This window comes from Rhinolophus ferrumequinum, chromosome 8 (assembly GCF_004115265.2).
Source record: "Rhinolophus ferrumequinum isolate MPI-CBG mRhiFer1 chromosome 8, mRhiFer1_v1.p, whole genome shotgun sequence".
In the NCBI taxonomy this organism is placed as follows: Eukaryota; Metazoa; Chordata; class Mammalia; order Chiroptera; family Rhinolophidae; genus Rhinolophus; species Rhinolophus ferrumequinum.
The window spans coordinates 52,592,442-52,612,459 of record NC_046291.1 but is presented as its reverse complement, the minus strand read 5'-3'; the positions used below and the strand labels follow the sequence as shown (position 1 = coordinate 52,612,459).

The window sequence follows — 20,018 nt, the reverse complement described above, 5'->3', positions numbered from 1 at the left end:
TGATCTTTGAAGCGCTTCTCGGTTCTTCCACTGTATTCTTTCTCTTCCAACTAAATAAAAGCAAGTTGGAAAATGTGCTTTGGTTAGACTCTCAGTTCACCTGGACGGTTCTTTAGATTTTTAATTAATAATTTTGGCAAGTGAATCTGTTCGGAAGTCTTGGGCTGTCCGTTTGTTTGCCTGGCTCTCTGAATCCCCTTTGTGAAGGCCGTGGGGTTACCACAGTGAGGCCTGTTTGCTGTCTGCTCTTAGAGCAGCTGCCGCTTTTCTTCCTTTATCCTTTATCAAGCCAAAGAAACTGCAGCGATGTTTGTGTGTGCTTCAGATGAGGAGAATGCTCTCCAAACAGGTTATTCTCTGGGCTGAAGTGGATGTGGTATGCACAGAGGAGCTCAGCTCAATGGGAAGAGATGTCGGGGCAGCATCTGCCCTCTTGTTTGTTTCAACAGTTTGTCTTGAATGTAGAATTCGTTGAGTGAGAGGTGAGAAGAAGTTAAGAAATGCACTGCTGCTTAGTTTGTCAGCCAGTTCGGGGAGTGGAGGCAGAGAGTGGGAGGGGAGAAAGAGACAGACAGCTAGTTCTGTTTTTCTATTATTAAATCCCTTGTTATTTCATAATCTCCACTTTGGAGATTATGCAGTGTATTTTGCGTAAGTGCTAACTGACCAAGGAGTAATTGTTTCATGCTTACAGGCAAGAAATATCAAAATCAAATTTCTTCAACCTCTGATGTTAATGGTTGAACTGCTCTCTCTATGAATTGGTCTCACACAATCCTACAGGACCATGCATTTGTACTCAAACACACTAACAATTAAACAGCAACCATAGCGGAGAACAGAACCATAAATCCAGCAAAAGAATAAGCAAAGATGGGAAAACATGAGAAGGTAATTAGGAATGTACCATCACTTCAGGAGGAACACAAAAAAACTAAAATAAGTAGTATTACAGAAGGGTGGAAACAAAGAAAAGTGCAGAGTGAAGGCAAAAGGAAAAAGAATGCACAGTAGATTGCAATAAAGACATAGTAATATTGTGCATTCCTGTCCTTTTGCCTAGTCTGCTGTCTTTTACTCTAGATATGTAAAAGTAATGATAAAAATAGGTACCTCCCCTTAAAATGTCAAGCAAATGGTATATGTGTAGGGGAAAAAAACTGGGTGAATATACATAAACTCATTAACAGTGATTACCTGGAGAGAGCTTTTCTGGGGGACTTCTGTTTTCTGTATTATACATTTCAGTATTTTTAAAAATGTTTTTAAAGAGCACATATTACATACATGTGTAAACAGAAAACAAAAACCAAAATACTTTTTTAAAATCCCCACAAGAGGATCGAGAGCATTTTCCTTTTTCTTCTTAGAGATGCTAAAGGAAGCATATTTTCCTTTTACCTTCATCTTTGCAGGAAATGAAGGAGATTAAATAGGTGCAATTTCCTGGGAACTTACATAATTAGAGTTCTGCATTTTCCTCAGTTCTCAGCAGCTAGGGACAGTCAGAATCTGTGACCCCTCACTCATGGTGTTGCTCTTATGGGACTTATAATCTTAGAGGTATCTGGTTTTCCTTTCGCACACTCTTGTGAGCATATTAGTTTCAGCTTTCCAATTAGTTTCTTAAGCACAAAACCAAAATCATCTCCTTTGAGCCTTGCGCAGGTACTTTGGTATGTATTGATTGGCTGATTGATCGCTAAATTCTCTTGGAAACTTTTTGCCTTTCTTCCTTACTCTGAATGGAATTCTTCATTCTCCCGAAGTGTATAAGCAGGTGCTACTTTCCCAGGGATTAGTAAATGAGAATAGATGGCAGTCGCTAATGATACACACTTTTACTTAAATTTTCACAGGGCAAATGCACACTTCTGTCTTAATCCAACTTTCTTCAGAGTAGTAGTATCAGAAAACTCGGATGCACCAGTGAGGGAGGTCTAGAACCACCCACATCCTCTTCCCTACAGCCTTCCCCTAGCTTCCCTCCTTGGGCCCCTGCCAACCATTCCAGGTGGGCAACTGCTCCAACAATGGATAGGCTCTTAGGCTGCAGCATTTCTGTTTACAATCTCCTATAATACCTTTCAAGCCAAGGGGTTGAACCAGCTTGAAAACACTACTGGCCAGACTGGGTATGAGAGCAACAACAACGCTGTCTGTTAGTTAGCTCTGTCTGGTCCCATTCTACTCCGCTTAGCCTGACGGACTTCTCAGGACCGTGCAACATGCTATCTGCTGAGCCCATTTGGATTAGCCCTATAAATGGCTGTAGGCCCTGAAATCGTCAGAATTTCAATGTTGGAGGGGCTCAGCTAGGGCAATCTGGTTAGAAAAGGGTGGAGCTTCAAGTTTCACTTGCATAGGAATTATATGACTGAGAATATGTCATTAGACAAATCAAACATGGGAGGGGCAGGAGGGTCACATATAAATAAAGCCTCTCTCTCCTGCCCCCAGTTCCCTGTGGGCACTGCTGTAGATCAAGGAAACGGGGCACAAGCAGCAAGGAGAAATCCACTTGGTTTCTCACAACGGCCTGCATATGGCATTACTTTTTCTCCAAAAACATGGAGCATTGACACATTTTTTTCTAAGGGTACCACTAGATTAGCCAGTGACATATCTATTATTGTCTCAAATGATTGGTCTAGGAAATGACATTCCACCAGCAAGGTGGTTAATAAAGTGACCTAAAAACTTTCTGCCTGAACATACAATCATTTGAAGCTGGCCCCTTTACTCATTTAGAAGGGTCCAATCAGCTACTGAGACAGGTCCCTGTTGTATGTGCAGGTTATATTTATGCAGCTACTAGTTTCTGGAAAGAATGTTCATTTGACTTTAAAAATGTAAATAATTTCTTTATACTAAAGTTAAACAATTAGAGGGCAGGATGGAAATATTCTTAAGCCATAGAGTGAAATACTAAGAAACGATCCTAAAATCAAATCAAAGACTAATTTTTCTGATTCAGGTGGCAAAACTAATACCCAAGGTTAGGAAGGGTGAATGAAGCTGAGACGACAGTCCCACAGAAGTTGCGCAGGTCCCAGGGCACCAGTTAACAGGCCATAGAACCTGCTCTGAGTCCAGCAGAAAATAGCACATTATTTCAGTTTTACAATGTGTTCATATATAACAATTTTCTTCTATAGGTATGTAAGCACCTTATTCTTTATTTTATAGTCTATAGTTTTAAGTACACATAACCCCCGTATAACACGGCACTTCTATAACACGGTCCGAGAATTGGGGAAACCCTCGTATAACACTGCGTCCTAGAACAGTTTCACTCTGACACGGTTTGAGAATTGGAGAAATCCCCGAACAACACGGAGCATAGTAAGAGCTTTTAAGAGTGAAAGATACTTCATTTGAGCATGGGTGTCGTATCAGATTTGAATGCAGAATTTTTAAATTTATTAGAATTTTAAATCCATTTTGTTTGTGGAGTATTAAGTTCAGAGGATGACGATATCTTGTCAAAAAGAAAATGCCCTCTCCCCTCGTGCAAAGGAAGTAAGAAAAAATAAACGTGGGATTACATCAAACTAAAAAGTTTTTTCACAGCAAAGGAAACCAATAAAACAAAAAGGGACCCTACTGAATGGGAAAAGATATTTGCGAATGATATATCTGATAAGGGGTTAATATCACAAATTTATAAAAACTCACTCAACTCAACTCCAAGAAAATAAACAACCCAATTGAAAAATGGGCTGAGGACATGAAGAGACATTTTTCTAAAAAGGACATACAGATGGCAAACAGACATGAAAAAATGCTCAAACTCACTAATCATTAGAGAAATGCAAATAAAAACCACAATGAGATGCCACCTCACCCCAGTCAAAATGGCCATCATCAGTAAATCAACAAACAACAAATGCTGGCGCGGATGTGGAGAAAAGGAAAGCCTTGTGCACTCTTGGTGGCATTGCAGATTGGTGCAGCCACTATGGAAAACAGTATGGAGGTATCTCAAAAATCTGAAAATGGAACTACCCTATGATCCAGTAATTCCTCTCCTAGGTATCTATCCGGAGAAATCCAAAACTCCAATTCAAAAATCTTTATGCACTCCTATGTTTATTGCAGCACTATACACAATAGCTAAGACATGGAAACAACCAAAATGCCCATCGGTAGATGACTGGATTAAGAAACTGTGGTACATTTATACAATGGAGTACTACAGAGCCATAAAGTAGAAAGAAATCTTACCATTTGCAAGAACACGGATGGACATAGACAACATTATGTTAAGTGAAATAAGTCAGACAGAAAAAGACAAATACCATATGATCTCACTTATATGTGGAATCTAAAGAAAAGAATAAGTGAAAGAATAAGTGAACTAAATCAGAAACAGTTTTGGAGACATAGAGGAAAAACTGAGGGTTGCTAGATGGGAGGGGGGTAGGGATAAGGGGGAAGGTGAGGGGATTAGAAAACAGTAACCACAAGATGGCCACGGGGCTTTGAAAATTAATTTGGGGAATGTAATCAATAATGTTGTAAAGATTTTTTAGGGTATCCAATGGACACTTGTTTCGTTAGAGAGACCACCTCAGGGATGATGTGGAGGCCTGATCACTGCATTGTACACCTGAAGCTGAAGCTGAACAATAATGAGTATCAACTACAAGTTTGTATGTGTATATAAATATATATATATATATATATATATATATATATATAGTATGTATATATAAATATATATATGTATATGTATGTACTTACAAGAAGCGGAGTACAGCATTTGGACTAGAGACAGTGGAAATGTAATGGCTCTGTGCGATGTCAGAGGGATAGTGGATGGGGGGAGGGGGTTCACACAGTGTGAGGGATATAAAAGATAAACGTCTAAGTATTACTTTGTCTTGTGCACCTGAAACTAATAAAAAATATATATTTCACCAAAGAGGAGAATTTAAAAAATAAATCAATAAAAAGATTAAAAAAAAGAAAAAAGAAAATGCCCTCAGTTAATGGTGGTTAGTAGTGATGACGAAGAAAACATTATTGAATACATATTAACAAGTTATACTTTGCAGAAAATTGCTTTAATAAAGATATTTCTCTTAATTATAAAAATATGTTTTTTTAATTTTTGGAACCTAACCCCCTTTTTTGTACTAGTTCTTTGTTTTGTATAACATGGATTCTCATAACATGGCATTTTTTAGGAACCTAACCACCATGTTATACAGGGTTACCTGTCTGTATCTTGCATTATAGGTAATCCTAATGAGTATTTTAAAATCTAAACTTGTGAAACAAGTTACAGAATGATGTATTACAAAACAAAATTTATTTTTAAAGGATTTCATGCCACATAATCCCCTAGAACATTTAAAAAATTTGTGAATTACAAATGCAATATATACATTACAGAGGCCGATATAATTTAAATATCACAGACTATACACAACTTTTGAAAAAGTTATACGGTATAAGATGATAATAAAAGATGAAGTAGGGGGGAAGAAAAAACTGATTTTAAATATATGAATATCAGAATTTATTTCTGATTTATTTCTTTTATAAAAGAAGAAAATATTTTAAAAGATGCTAATAAGACACAATCTTTTTAAATCCAACGTAAAAGACTTATAAAACAAACACAATAAAAATATTTTCCCATTGAAGAATGAATTTTTGGACACAGAAACTGAAGATATTAAGAAGTTATCCTTTATTTCCTGAACCCTGGTTTTGAAAAATTATTCAACTTTTCACTCAAGAATCCCAAATACAAAATGTAAATAATGGCAAGAGTACAAATCAGTGAGGTGCCACAATATAATTAAGCTTCATTTCACAGATGGGAAGCTGGACAGATCTGGAGTAGAGAAGTGAGTCAGTAGTGGTTACTCATCTAGATGAAAGCATAATGCCCTGTACGCCCAGGATCACAATGTTAGAATTGCAAGGATCTCAGATGTCAGTGATCTAGCCCTTTATCTTATTGGTCAGTATGCACATATGTCATAAATTAATGATTTCGTAGGACATAACGCTGACAGCTTTTAATCCTTCGAATGTCAGAAGGATGTGGTATGAAAGCAGCCAAATCAAGCATCAGTGGATGAACTGTATCACCTGTGCAAGTTCCTATCTGCTTCATTTCTCGCTCATCTTAGATACCCACATTCTGTGCTGAACTTATTGGGGATTCCACTATGGTAGTGCCACCTGAATCCTCACAGTTCCCTTTTCCTTGTCATTCCAGTTGCAGGGAAATAAATTGTGCATTTGTTTTCCACAGGTTGGCTGACCTGAATCATGAACGTGTTCTATTTCAGGTGTGTTTGAAATTGGGCTTAATGCCTTCTGACTTTCTGCTAGGGACTTTTAGGTTTCTTTTTTCTGCACACTTCCTGAGACTCTGTGCCTCGCTAACTCTCAGGCTCCTTTGCTGCACTCAGATTGTTGGCTTCAGTTATACAGAGGATAGATTTACCATGTTCAAAAACCTTCTCCGGGTGGCCGGTTAGCTCAGTTGGTTAGAGTGTGATGCTCATAGCACCAGGGTTGCCAGTTCGATACCCACATGGGCCACTGTGAGCTGTGCCCTCCACAACTAGATTGAAACAACTACTTAACTTGGAGCTGATGGGTCCTGGAAAAACACACTTAAATAAATAAAAGTTTATTTTAAAAAAACACCTCTGGAATTGATCTGAGTTTGAAAAAGGTGGGTCTTGAAGTAACGCGTAGAAGTACTTTTCATTCTCATCCTTGTACATCTGGTTTATCTCAGGGGAAAACATTATTTCTCTTTATCTTTCAAGATGACCCAAAAGCATCCAAAACTGGGTCCCCAAGAAGTATAGCTTGTGTCCTCAATGAACTGCCAAAATTCATTCTCTTTAAAAATAAAAATATCGGGACCATGTAGTCATTAAAAAGAATGAGTTCAAGCTAAATATTCTGAGATTTGATGTTTATGATGAGTGGAAACAGCAAGTCATAACAGTAAGTATGTGATTCCATTTAAAAGATTTACACACATTTGCCTGTAAAAGGCATGGATGATGCACACAACGGTTGACTGGAGAGTGGGACTGTGGAGTGTAGCCAGGCTGAGGAAGGGGACTTGCACTTTTCCCTTCACTCATTTCTGAATTATCTGGATTTTTTATAGAGTAATCAAACTGAATTCTTAAAACTAATTAGGAAACGTCACATCCATTCACCCAGAATCCTTATTAATCTTCACTGCATTTAAAGTCCTGGAAACTTATATTCTTGGTTTGACTAGTTCCATGGAGAGTTCAATTCCTTCACCAGACATTCCTTGAACATCAGTTTCGTTACTGGGCACCAGGCTACCAAGATGAATTAATAATACCTGGTCCATGACAGGATGGAATCTGGCCCAGAATGCAGACAAGAGGAAAAGTGAATTTGGTACAAATGGGCAACCTCATCACTAGGGACACATCAATCAGCTCCCTCACTTGATTCACAATTGGCCTTTTGCAGGCTGCACCTTTTGGCAGCACATTTGGCAGACGTCATCCTCTCATTCTTAAAAGTCAAATTTGGGATTAAGACTCCAGTTAATACCGCAGAGCGGGTGGTGTCCTTGGGGAATGAGAAGTCCTCTGAACAAATCCACTGGGGTACCCAGCATAGATTATGCAGCTGCACATAAATTCTGTCTTGTCTGAAGTCTCTGCTGAGTAATGTAGATTCTGGGACAGCAAAGAGGCAAGCTGGTGACTGAACCAAATTTTTTACCTCTCAATTGAATCCAGGGTAATAATTTGCAACAAAGTGGAAAATGATGCAAAGTGCTATACTGAACTCTAGATTGTGCTTTATTTTTTCCTCCCAACTTCACGTTTCCATGCACCAAAATGTTGATGCTACAAATACTGATGCCACGCTTACCTGACTGGCTTCTTCCATCCCACCTGGGCGCCGGGGTTCAGGAGAGCCTGCAAACCGCGGCTGGAGCCCGCGCCTCGCGGCCGGAGCGGACTCAGCCGGCCGTGGGTTCCCTCGTTGCCCCGGTGCCGGAGCCGCTCCGCCTCCGGGGCTCCCGCAGTCAGCCCCACGCGCGCACGCGCGCTCCCCTCGGGCGGTCTCCGCGCCTCCGGTCTTTGACAGGCCGCGACTGGACACTCTAGAGGGCGGGGCGGCGAGCGAGGGCTCGCGGCCACGTGACCGACGCCAACATGGCGGCGCCCAGCGGCGTCCACCTGCTCTTCCGCAGAGGTAAGTACCTGGAGGACAGCCCCGCGGGGGTTCGCACCGTTGCTCACTAGCTGTGCACCCGGGTTCAAGGGGATACACATTCGTGCTCAGACATGTCGTTGCACACAAGTGTACTTTCCGTACTACGGACACATCAGGCACACACGATGACACAGTGACACGCCGCAGGAACAGACAACACATTTGTTCACTCGTCATTCGCCTAGACCACGTCGCTGCGTGGCATCTGTTCCTAGTCACTCCTTGGGATTTATGGGACGTTGTCTGAAGTTTTCTTCCGCCACGTCAGTTGTATGAATAGTGTAGCAAACTTAACTTATTCTGGCTGTGGAGTGATGAAACTGTGGTAACTCTGAAATGTGCCTGAAGGCAACTTGTGTATGTTGTAACGATAGGACATGTCTTTTGGGAAACGAAAAATATTTTCTTCCAGTGGCTTAAAAGGAGAAATTATGTCTGGGTAGCTCTCAGTAGGTGTTAACTTTGTGTGAGTGGTGAGATTTTAGTAAACATACAAATACTTTCATAGCTGAATTAGGGAAGTCTTTGTTGGATTTGAACTAGTTTCTGAATCTTGGTTGGAAGGAACTAGGAAGTTGCTTCAAGGATGGGAAAAGAGGGAAATTAACATTTTCAGGGACTACTGTCGGGACAGAGTCCCAGAGAGCAGTTTCTAGGCTCTTGACCTCATGTGGAAAGGTGCTGGCATGGGTAGTCGATGGCCGTCAGCTGTAACCAGTTAGCCATTAGCCACTAATATAACTGCCATGGCTAAGCTAGCAAGCGTGGATTGCAGCTAGCAAGTGGGGTTGGTTGGTTGGCAGAGAAGTGGCCAGCGGATTGCGCATGTGGGGCTCTTGCTTCCTGTGTCTCCCACCCAGCTGCCAGCGAGTAGTGGTATGAACCCCCATCCATGGCTCTGTTGGTGTTCCTTTTTGGCCTCACCATATCCTGCATTCTTGTGTGGGGAGCAGGACCACTGACACCCCGCGTGACTACTACTTAGGTGTCAGGCGTGGAGGAACAACAACCCTTTGAGGTAAATATTATTTTCATAGTAAACAGCTACCATTTTTTAAGTACCTCATAAGTACATGATACTGTGTTACTTACATATGATACTTACATATGTTAGCTACCTTTTAAAACCCAATGAATTAGATATTATTCTCTATGGATGAGAAGAGTGGGGCAAAGAGATTAAAGATAACTAACGTCACACAGATTATAAGAGGCAAAATGGGCATTTGAACATGATTTAGATTTTTTAAAAAAGAGGCTCATTCTTCTGCACTGCATGGCAAAGTCTCTCTATAGAAATCAGGGTGCGAAGTTCAGGTGAGGCAGGACTAGCATGAGTGTGTGTGAAAAGCAAAAAGGAAGTTGTTTTTAGAGAGGAAGGAGGTTGGTAGGCAGATAAACCTCAGTATTTCAGGGTGGTGGAGATGAGTGAGGCGCCATAGGAAGATTTGAGGTGAGAGATGTGTAAGAAGGTGATAGAGACAATATTTTGAGCTGGATGGATGGAAGAGTGGAGGTCAAGATGAGAGTGCACCTTGTGAAAAGAGCACCAATGTACATCTCTTAGGATCTGGGCTCTGGTCCAAACTCTATTTGCTAATCAAGTTACTTTGCTGTTTCCTCTTTTTATAAGAAATAATGGCGGTTAGACTTCTTTTTTGTGCACTGCAGGGAATGGTGAAGAGGATCTGGGAAGATAGTCAAGGGAGAGGAGGTGCCAAAACACATACACACATATATATACATAATGTATGTATGTAAATGTATGTACTGTCTTTGCAGATTATAGAAATAACATATTAATCTTTTTGTCACTTATGATTTTGACAAATAGTGGTTCAGACAATCTTGGGAAAAGCTGTTATAGGGAAGCCAGGCCAGGTTATTGGTTCCTATAACCCATCCCACTGGACCCCACAGTGCTGCAGCAGCTAAGAGGGATCTTCTCATTAGGGGCGGATGGGAAAACGTGTAATCAGGAAGAGAATTAGTGATGGGGACAGGTCCCCTTTATGGACTATTCATAGCTAGTTTTAAATTGCGGACAGATTATCTTGTACCACCGGCTCCCCAACCCCCAGGCTTAAAAATGAAGACTAAATTAATGAAGCCTCCTCTCTTCTTCCTTGTCACCCATTTAGATTGATGTAAATCAATCTACTATAAGTCTTTATGTGCCAAGACTTATCATCAGCATCTATGTGCATCTTTCCCTAATGGAAAATGGGAAGAAGACATTTTTTAACCTCTTAAGAAGGGCATAAGTTTTTTCTCACGACTCTTCAGCTCATTGTCACTTTAGTCACAGCATACCCTATATGTTGCAGTCACTAACCTTCTCTCACCATCCCCATTCCTAACTAGATTAATTCTTGTGGAGCAAGAACTATGTTTTATCTGTCTATCTTAACAAGCACAGTACCTGGCTCAAAGTTAAACTCGTTAAAAGCATACTGAGTTGAGAAGCTGTTAAGACGTTCTCTTCCATTATGGGCTAAGGGATGGGTAGAAAGTATGAGTGGTGACATTGGAAAGGGAAAGGGATAAATCAGTCTCTTGGAATCAAGAGATAAGGTAACGAGCCTTTCAGGGATGACAGTGTCTGCACTTAGTAAGTACTCAGTTTCATAATTAAATGAAAGAACTTTTAGAATGCAACCTTCTAACTAAAGAAAGAAATACAAAATGCATTGAATGTTTGAATAAGACAAGACCCAGGGGGAAAATGTCCTTTACTCTGCATACCCTCTGTAACAAAGCAAAGTGTGTATGTAATTTGTAATATAAGAAAGGAACATCTTCAAGATTTCCATGATCAAAGAACGGTAAATGGTAATTAACTTATATGTACTCATCACTATAATTTAAGATGCATATAATGCTATTAATATTTTATTCTTTTTCATTTTATTTTAACAATTGTAAAAATTATTTGCAAGTGCTTCTGTTAATTTGTGACTCTAAGGCCATCGATTCTTCCACTGAGGATTCTCTTATCATAGTGGTTTTTCAAAAATTTAACCTTCCAGTAGAGGAGGGGCTGTGGTACATCATGAGTGAAGTACTTTAAACTTTTCTCAACTGACTGGAGATCCTTCCTGTCTTGTATAAAGCCTGTAGGAAAATGTATCCGTTTTGCCAAACCAATTTAGAATTAAATTTTGGGATGCAGTCCATGTGTGATTTGGAAAATGCTAATGTGAATAAGGAGCTTCCTGTGACTTAAACTCCACCTGTGCTGCTAGCCAGAGAATGAAAATAAATTTTTGCTACGTGATATTTTTTAACAAATACCTTTCAACTCTATTATAATGTGCCTTGTTACTACATAGATTAAGACACACTTAATCAGATTATGGCCCTAAAGTCCGTAAGTCAGAGGTGTCCCTAAAGCCACATATGCTCTTATGTTTTTCCTCTGTTTGAAACAGCTTTCTGCAACACAGATAGCTCCTATCTCCCATGGAAATTATGAAATTTCAGTGCAGGATACAGGACATGTAGACCCTCAATGAATGCTGTGCAGCCATTAAAAAAAAAAAGACGATGTTGACTGGTATTTGTTGACATGGAATGATGTCCACAACACATGTTATTTGGAAAAAAATAAGTTATAGAACAGTTTAATATATAGTCATTTGACATTTTGACATTTCACAGAGTCAAATACCGATATCTCCACGTGTATGTCTGAGTGTGTAACATCTATCCACAGAGAAGGATGGAGGGATGGAGAGAGAGACAGAGACAGACAGAGACGGAGACAGAGGAGAGGTGGAGAGGGGAGGGGAGGGGAGGGGAGAGGAGAAGGGAGAGGCGAGGGGAGGAGAAGAAGGAAGATGGCATTTACTTAAGTATTCAGTTTTTATGAAATGGCCCCTTTCCTCAAGCATTGGAAATCTTTGAAAATGCAGAGTAGATGCTACGTATCTTAGGGAATTTGGCAAAGATGGGAGGAGAATAATATGTGCACAGAACTTCATTTGAACAACATCTTATTTTACAGTTAAAACAGCTTTTTAGATTGGATTGTCTTTTAAGCTTTTGAATATCGAGAATTTCAAACATACACAAAAATAGAGAGAACAGTACTGTCTATTGGGTAACTCCCATTACCTAGTTAACAATAGTCACCAATTTATGGGCGCTTTTGTTTTATCTTTACCCCTAGTAACTTCCCCTGCCCCAAGGTGGATTATTTTGAAGCACATCCCAGATATCGTATAATTTCATTTGTAGATTTTTCATTATGTATCTCTAAAAGACAAGGGGCCTTATTTATTTTATTCATATATTGTATTATCAGTTCTAGAATTTCCATTTGTTTCTTTTCTTACAGTTTTCATTTCTCTGTTGAAATTTCCCAGCTGTTCACTCATTATATCCATCTTTTCCTTTAAGTACTTGAATATACTTATTTATAATAACTGTTTTAGAGTCCTTATCTGTTAATTCTGTTATGTGGGTGACCTCAGGGTCTGTTTCTGTTTTATTGACTGCTTTTTTTTTCTTGATTGTTGATCACATTTTCCTGCTCCTTCATATGTTATCTAATATGGAATTGTATATGTGACATAATGATTAATACCTTGTGGAAACGACGTTGTTTTTCTTTTACAAATGTTGGGTTTTGTTCTGGCAGACAGTAAAATTACTGGCAATTCTTTCTGATTCTGCAAGGCTTGGTTTTATTCTTTGTTTTGCCCGTAGTCCTAGAATGTGGCCCTTACTCTAGTGCAGAGATCGGCAAACTTTTTCTGTAGAGGGTGAGATATTAAGTATCTTAGGCTTTTGTGAGCCCTACTACAGTCTCTGTGGCAGCTACTCAACCCCGCCAATATCGTGCAAAAGCAGCATAGACAGTATGTAAACAAATGAGCATAGCTATGTTCCAATAAAATTTTATTTACAAAAACAGACAGTGAGCCAGATTTGCCTCACAGGTCTTAATTTGCCCCCCCTTCCTCTGCTAGTATATGGTTCTACCCCAAAGGCATGATCTTTCTGGGGTCTCAGTTGAGTACCTGTGGGGTCAGTGAGGTCTGTCTACTCTGGTTGTGCTGGGACTGCAGCTTTGCCCAGCCTTGCAATCATTGGAGTCTCTATTCAGCTCTCAGAGTGTAGCAGCTACTGTCTGCGTTCACGTTGTGCCTCTTTTCCAGTACCCTGGTACACAAATTCCAGCTGCTTCCACAGACCTCTGCTCTCTGCCTCCCTAACTAAGCAGGGAGGCGCTGTGCGTGGCTCAGATCCCACCTCCAATGCCTGGACTGTTTCCCCAGGCAGAACACCGAGGCCAATCTGGGCTCACCTGTGCTTTTGTTCACCCTCAAGGTTCACCATCCTGCATTGTTTAATAAATCCAATGCCAAAAAATAACTCCTTCACGTTTTGTCTAGTTGTCTAGCAGTTTACAGCCGGAGGGAATTCCAGTACTACTTATGCCAACATGGAGAAAAGATGTCAATTTTTTTTAAAAAATCTATAGATTTACTTCCCCCTTCCCCGCCCTTTTTTTCTTGAAATTTATTTATTGAAGCAATTAGTTAGTTGATCTGCCCTATGGAGCTTTCCATATTCTGATTTTGCTTTATTGTATGTCCAATTGGGTCGTTTAAAACGTTCCTCTGTAAACTGGCATATCGAAGGCCTGGCTTGTTTTAGGTTAGACATTTTCTGTGTGTGTGAATACTTCATAGGGTGTTGCTTTTTTGTGATGTTAGTGGCTATTGGTGATCATTACCTGGTTCCTTTAACTCATTAGGAGTTAGCAAAATGATAATATTTTAATTCGATCATTCCTTCTTCATTCATTAGCTAAAAAATGTCTACAGAGAGAAACTTTATCATCAAGTATTTGACTACCCTCATAGACCTCATCCTGGAAAGGAAAGTTAAATGCTTGATTTGTTCTCTTTATTTACTAGTTTTTAAGGTACAGTAGTCCCTCCTTATCTGGGGTTTCAGTTACCTCTAGTCAACCATGCTTCAAAAATATTAAATGGAAAATTCCAGAAATAAACAATTCATAGTTTTAAGTTACATGCCATTCTGGATAGCATGATGAAATCTCCCATTATCCATCCTGCTCTGTCCTGCCCCAGGTGTGAATCATCCTTTTGTCCGTTCTGTACATGACCCACCCATTAGTCACTTATTAGTGAGGCTGCTTAGTGTATCAGATTGAGTATCAGAGGGAGAGAGAGACCATATTCACATAATTTTTATGTATTGTTACAATTATATGTATATTGTTACAATTGTTTTATTTTTAGTTATGTTGTTAACCTCTTACTGTGCCTATCCTCTTTCCCCAAAAATGAGACCTAGCCAGACCATCAGCTCTAATGCATCTTTTGGAGCAAAAATTAATATAAGACCCGATATGATATGATATGATATGATATGATATGATATGATATGATATGATATTAAAGACCTGGTCTTATATAAAACCTGGTCTTATATTATAGCAAAATAAGACAGGGTCTTATATTAATTTTTGCTACAAAAGACACATAGAGCTGATGGTCTGGCTAGGTCTTATTTTCGGGGAAACACAGTAATTTATAAATTACACTTTATTATACATATGTATGTGTAGGAAAAAACATAGTATATATAGGGTTTGGTACTAAGGAGTGGGGGTCTTAGAACATATCCGTCACTGATAAGGGTGGACTACTATAACAAATTTATCCTCCAAAAGTGACCAATGAGTTGTTGTTTAGAATCATATGGTTTATTTTTAATTTTGTATCTACTTCTTTAATTTTTTTGAAAGCATATGAAAGAATTATGCAGTAGTGGGGTATAATCCTAAGGCAGAATTGCAAGATTCAAGATAGAATAGCAAAACCTATTGACAGAAGTAGCATTTTAAAAAATGAATTTAGGGAATACTTACTATAACTTAATGTTGGAGTAGAAGATTATAGGGTAAGAAAGGATTGAACATCTTCCAGAGCTTGTTGTAAGTTGAGTCTCATAGTGTTAGTCATTCCCATTAGGGCAAGAGGCTCAGTTTTGTATCCAGTGAGATGTCAGATATTGTGCTAAGAATAAATATGCTTCTTTATATCCCAAGGGTGATTGTATATAAGATGAAAAGGCAACTGGATAAAGATCTGACTTTGGATCCTGTCTCTACAACTTATTATCACATGAATTAAAATAACTTCATTTTCCACTCAGCTTTGCTGTGAACCTAAAAATTAAGTCTATTAAAAATAACTTAATCTTTCTGAATTTTTACTTTCTTCATCTGTTAAAAAAAGGGATAGAGTATAAAATTATCTAAGTCAAATGGAAATTAAATGAGAGAACCTGTAAAAGTACATACCATAAGAAATGTCCCTTTCCTTTTAGCAGTTGTTCACTGGTTGAAGACAGGCCAGCTTCAGTGGAGGGGACAGAGTCCCTCTTGATGGAATGTGTCAATGAATGGTGACATGCTAAGGCTGTTTCTTGAATTCAATGGGAAGGAAGGGAATGAACTCCCCAAATATATGCAAAATTTTGTCTATATGAGCACATTTTCTTTTCTTTTTCTTATTTTTTTAAATTAAAATTTATTGGAGTGACGATGATTAGTAAAATTACATAGGTTTCAAGTATACAATTCTGTACTACATCATCTATATAATCGTGTTATGTGTTCACCACCCAGAGTCAGTTCTCCTTCCATCACCATATATTTGACTTCCTTTACCCTCATCTACCATCCCTCTTCCCCTTGACCCTCTGGTAACCACTAAACTATTGTCTGCGTCTATGAGTTTTTGTTTCTTTGTTTGTCTTGTTCATTTGTTTTTTTTAGTTTTATATCCCACATACTGTGTTTCCCCGAAAATAAGACCTAACCGGACAATCAGTTCTAATGCGTCTTTTGGAGCAAAAATTAATATAACACCCGGTCTTCTTATACTATATAAGACCTGGTATTATATTTTATTATTTTATGATATGATATGATAAGATATATTATATTATACCTGGTCTTATAGTAAAATAAGACCGGGTCTTATATTAATTTTTGTTCCAAAAGATGCGTTAGAGCTGATTGTCTGGCAAGGTCTTATTTTCGGGGAAATACGGTATCAGTGAAATCATATGGTTCTTGACTTTTTCTGTGTGACTTATTTCGCTTAGCATAATAATCTCAAGATCCATCCATGTTTCGCAAATGGCACTATTTCATCTTTTCTTATGACAGAATAAGATTCCAATGTGTATATATACCACATCTTTTTTATCCAGTCATCTATCAAAGGACACTTTGGTTGTTTCCATAGCTTGGCCACCGTAAATAAAGCTGCAATGAACATCGGAGTACGTATATCTTTACGAATAAATGTTTTCAGATTTTTTGGGTAGATAACCAGGAGAGGGATATATGAGCACTTTCCTGAAGGAACATATATATGGCTTTTATTGATTTCTTGAAGTAAAATGTGATTTGAAGAACAATAGCATCTCCCTTAGAATATCAAAATTCTTTGATATTCCTCCCATTGAGAGGTAGGGTCTATATTCCCTCTTCTTGACTCTACACTGTCTTGTAACTGCTTCAACCAAAAGAGAATGGAGAAGGTGATGCTGTGTGACCTTCAAGGCTGTCATAAAAGGCGGTGCAGGTTCTGCCTTGTTCACTGGAGCAGTCATGCTCAGAGCCTGAGCTGCCACGTAAGAAACCTGGGGCTGCCATTCTGTGAGGAAGCCAAGCCACCTGGAGAGGCTACTCGAAGGTGGGCTGGTCAGGAGACCTAGCCTTTGAGTCATCCCACTGCAAGCACCAGACATGTGAGTGTGAGCCTTTGGATGATTCCAGCCCTCAGCCATCCAGTCATCCCCAGCCTTTGCGTCTTCTTGACTAAGGGCCTCAGAGGTCTGTAGCCTCAGACATTCATTTCCAAACTCCTGACCCAAATAATCTATGAACATAATGAAATGGTTAGCTTTTTTTTTTTTTTTACATTCTTAAGTTTTGGATAACTTGTTACACAGCAATAGTAACTGCAACAGTATATGATATCTACTTTTCATTGGAAAACCTAAAGAACCACTTGTAAGGAACACATGTAGGCAATAACAACATGTGTCCCGCAAAACCTGGAGTCGCCTCACACAACAAAGTATGGCTTCTCACCAGGTATTTATATTTATTCATAATCTAGATGAAGTTTTATCAATCGAATCATTTTTATCATAAATAATGTTAGTATCATGGCTGACATTCCACCTTTACCAAGTTTCCGGGAGACCTGAGGTAGAAAGTTAACCCAAGGTCAAATTTGCTAATAGAGAAATATCCATGGAGAAAAGCAGAGTAGCAATATTAATATTAGACAGAATAGTACAGATTTAGGGCAACACCCATCAAATATAACGAAAAGGTTTATGGTCCTTTTCTCTCTCTACACGCACTCTGCCCCTTAATGACCTCAACAGTCCATGGCTCTAAACACCATCCATGAAGCTGTTAACTCCCATCCTAATGCCCCCAGCCAAGACCTTTCTCCTAAATTCCAGACTCATTCATCCAGCTACCTACTGAACATTTCTACTTGGATGTCTAATAAACATCTCAAAATCAATGTGTCCAAAACTCCAAAACTGCACTTCTAATCTCTTCCCTAAAATTTGCTCTACTCTGAACACTTCCCTACTATAGTTGACGATAATTTTGTCCAGTTTCTCAGACCATAAACCTTCAAAATCAAGCCCAGTACCTTTCTTTCTCTCACTCTGTATTCAATCTGTCAAGAAATCCTATTGAACTTACCTTTAAAGATACACTCAGAGTGCAGACATTTTTGTCACCCCCACTGTCACCAACCTGAGTTGAGCCACTCTCCTATCTTATCTAGATTACCTCAGTGACCCACTACTGGTCTTTTTGCTTCTACACTTGCCCTCGCGTACTCAACATAGCAGCCAGACAGATCTTTTAAAAATGTAAGTCAGATCATGTCATTGTTTTGCTGAAAACCAGTTTCATTCAGAGTAAAAGCCAAAGTCCTTATAATGTCCTATAAGGCCCTACTCCTAGCCCTCAACACTTTCTACACACTGTATGATTTACTTATCTGTCATGTTTATTGTCTGTTGCCCATCTCCCCACTAGAACGTAAGCTCCACAAGGAGGATTTTTGTTCGTTTTGCTCCCTGATGTATCCCAAGCACCCAGAACAGTGCCTGGCAATAATAAACATTCAATAAAGATTTTTTGTGTAAATGAATGAAAAGTGGTTAGTTTATGGTGATACAATAAAGTTATTAAGAAAATATCATTATAAATCCAATAACATGTTAGAATACATAAAGCAAGAGTTGTTAGAAACAAAAGGGGAAAATGTGTAAAACTACAATCATAGTGGGAAACTTTAGCATGCTTCTAATCTGGCAATTTAAATAGACATAATAAGGTCACCGAAGGTCAGAATGTTGTAAATCTTAAATTTGATACCTTGTATTAAAGTTTTTTTTTTACAAATATACATGAAATAGGCTAAAACTTGGTAAGTTATGCCGCTAAAAACCTCAGTTAGTTCTAGAAAGAAAAATTGTATGAACTGCATTCTCTGATCACAAAGCAACAGTGCACAAATTAATGGGGAGAGAGGAGATTTGACCTGAGTGTTAGGGAAACACAAAAGGAACCTGATGGGGATATGCCATTAATACCGGACTGGACTTGGAATACACAGATTTGTCCTCCATGAGTTCATAGTCCTTTAGGGGAATCAGACATATAAGTCAATTATTGCGACAGAGGAAGGTAGAGACAGACAGAGATAAGCAACCAGTGCAGTGGGATCATCCAGTAGAGACTGAGGAGTCTTCACCCTCACAGAGGAAGAGAAGGCCGGGCTGAGCCCTCCTGTGCGAGGAGGGCCTGGTCGGATGAGGAGTCTAGAGCAGAGAGGGCCCCTTGTCCAAGGGCAGAGAGAAAAGTGAGAGCTGTGTCCGCTTTCTGGGAGCTCTGCCATGTAATATGGAAGGCAACCAGGGTGAGAGCTCGGACGTAGCCAGAGGGCAGGTTGGAGATAGCTACTTTTGACAGTAGAATGACAGGATTTGGGGCCACCTAAATGGGACAGCTGAGGCATGTGTGTAAGAAGGGGTAAGGATACCAGATTCCTTCTCCTTTAGGGTTGGAGGAAGTGATAGAGGTACATGCAGATAGTTTTTCAAGTGAGAAAGGACAGAAAATTAAAGAAGCTGCTTGTCCCTCAATGACTTCTATTTCTTTCTGTACATTTTTGCAGAGATTAGAGATGAAACACGGTAGGGGATTGGGAAATAGGAGGAAAAAAATTATAAGGAATAATAGGATTTCCCCACACTGTTGCGATCCAAGTGAAATTAGAGAGAGTGTGTTTGTAGTGGCCCCATTTGTTGCCACTGTGTGATTTTCTTCAAATGGGCATCATCTTGTGTGTGTAAAAGAATGAGGACAGATAGGTGGATTGATTGGAATTTTCCAGATGGATGCACTGGAAGGACCTGGGAGTAGCAGAAGTGGGGTTTGGCAACAGGGGATTAAATAAATGAATTCTGAAGTTGAGCCTAGGCAAGAAGTTTCCTAAGGACATGGATCTTGTCGGTATTGTTTGTGGCTGGGTTCATTATTATTACAATGAATAATCTAGAATATAGAAGTAAAAGGAGAAGAGGCTGATAGTTTGGTGTTAAAAAAAGGAGTTGTCCTAAGATGAGAATTCCCAGCAAGGTCAAAGGACAGGTATAGCAGCAATGAAGAA

At 39.3% G+C, this 20,018-nt stretch overlaps 2 protein-coding genes across 2 annotated transcripts in view; one reads left to right on the top strand and one right to left on the bottom strand.

The window, feature by feature from the left end:
• SLC25A12 (solute carrier family 25 member 12) overlaps positions 1–8,035 on the bottom strand; it is a 159,287-nt gene extending 151,252 nt beyond the window's left edge. Inside the window, exon 1 of the mRNA XM_033111382.1 lies at positions 7,906–8,035. Within this exon, the coding sequence (XP_032967273.1) occupies positions 7,906–7,923 (18 nt within the window). The 5' untranslated portion in view covers positions 7,924–8,035. The remainder of the gene's footprint in view (positions 1–7,905) is intronic.
• Positions 8,036–8,128: 93 nt separating this feature from the next.
• The window catches only part of METAP1D (methionyl aminopeptidase type 1D, mitochondrial), a 69,555-nt gene continuing 57,665 nt past the window's right edge, over positions 8,129–20,018 (top strand). Inside the window, exon 1 of the mRNA XM_033111390.1 lies at positions 8,129–8,232. Within this exon, the coding sequence (XP_032967281.1) occupies positions 8,193–8,232 (40 nt within the window). The 5' untranslated portion in view covers positions 8,129–8,192. The remainder of the gene's footprint in view (positions 8,233–20,018) is intronic.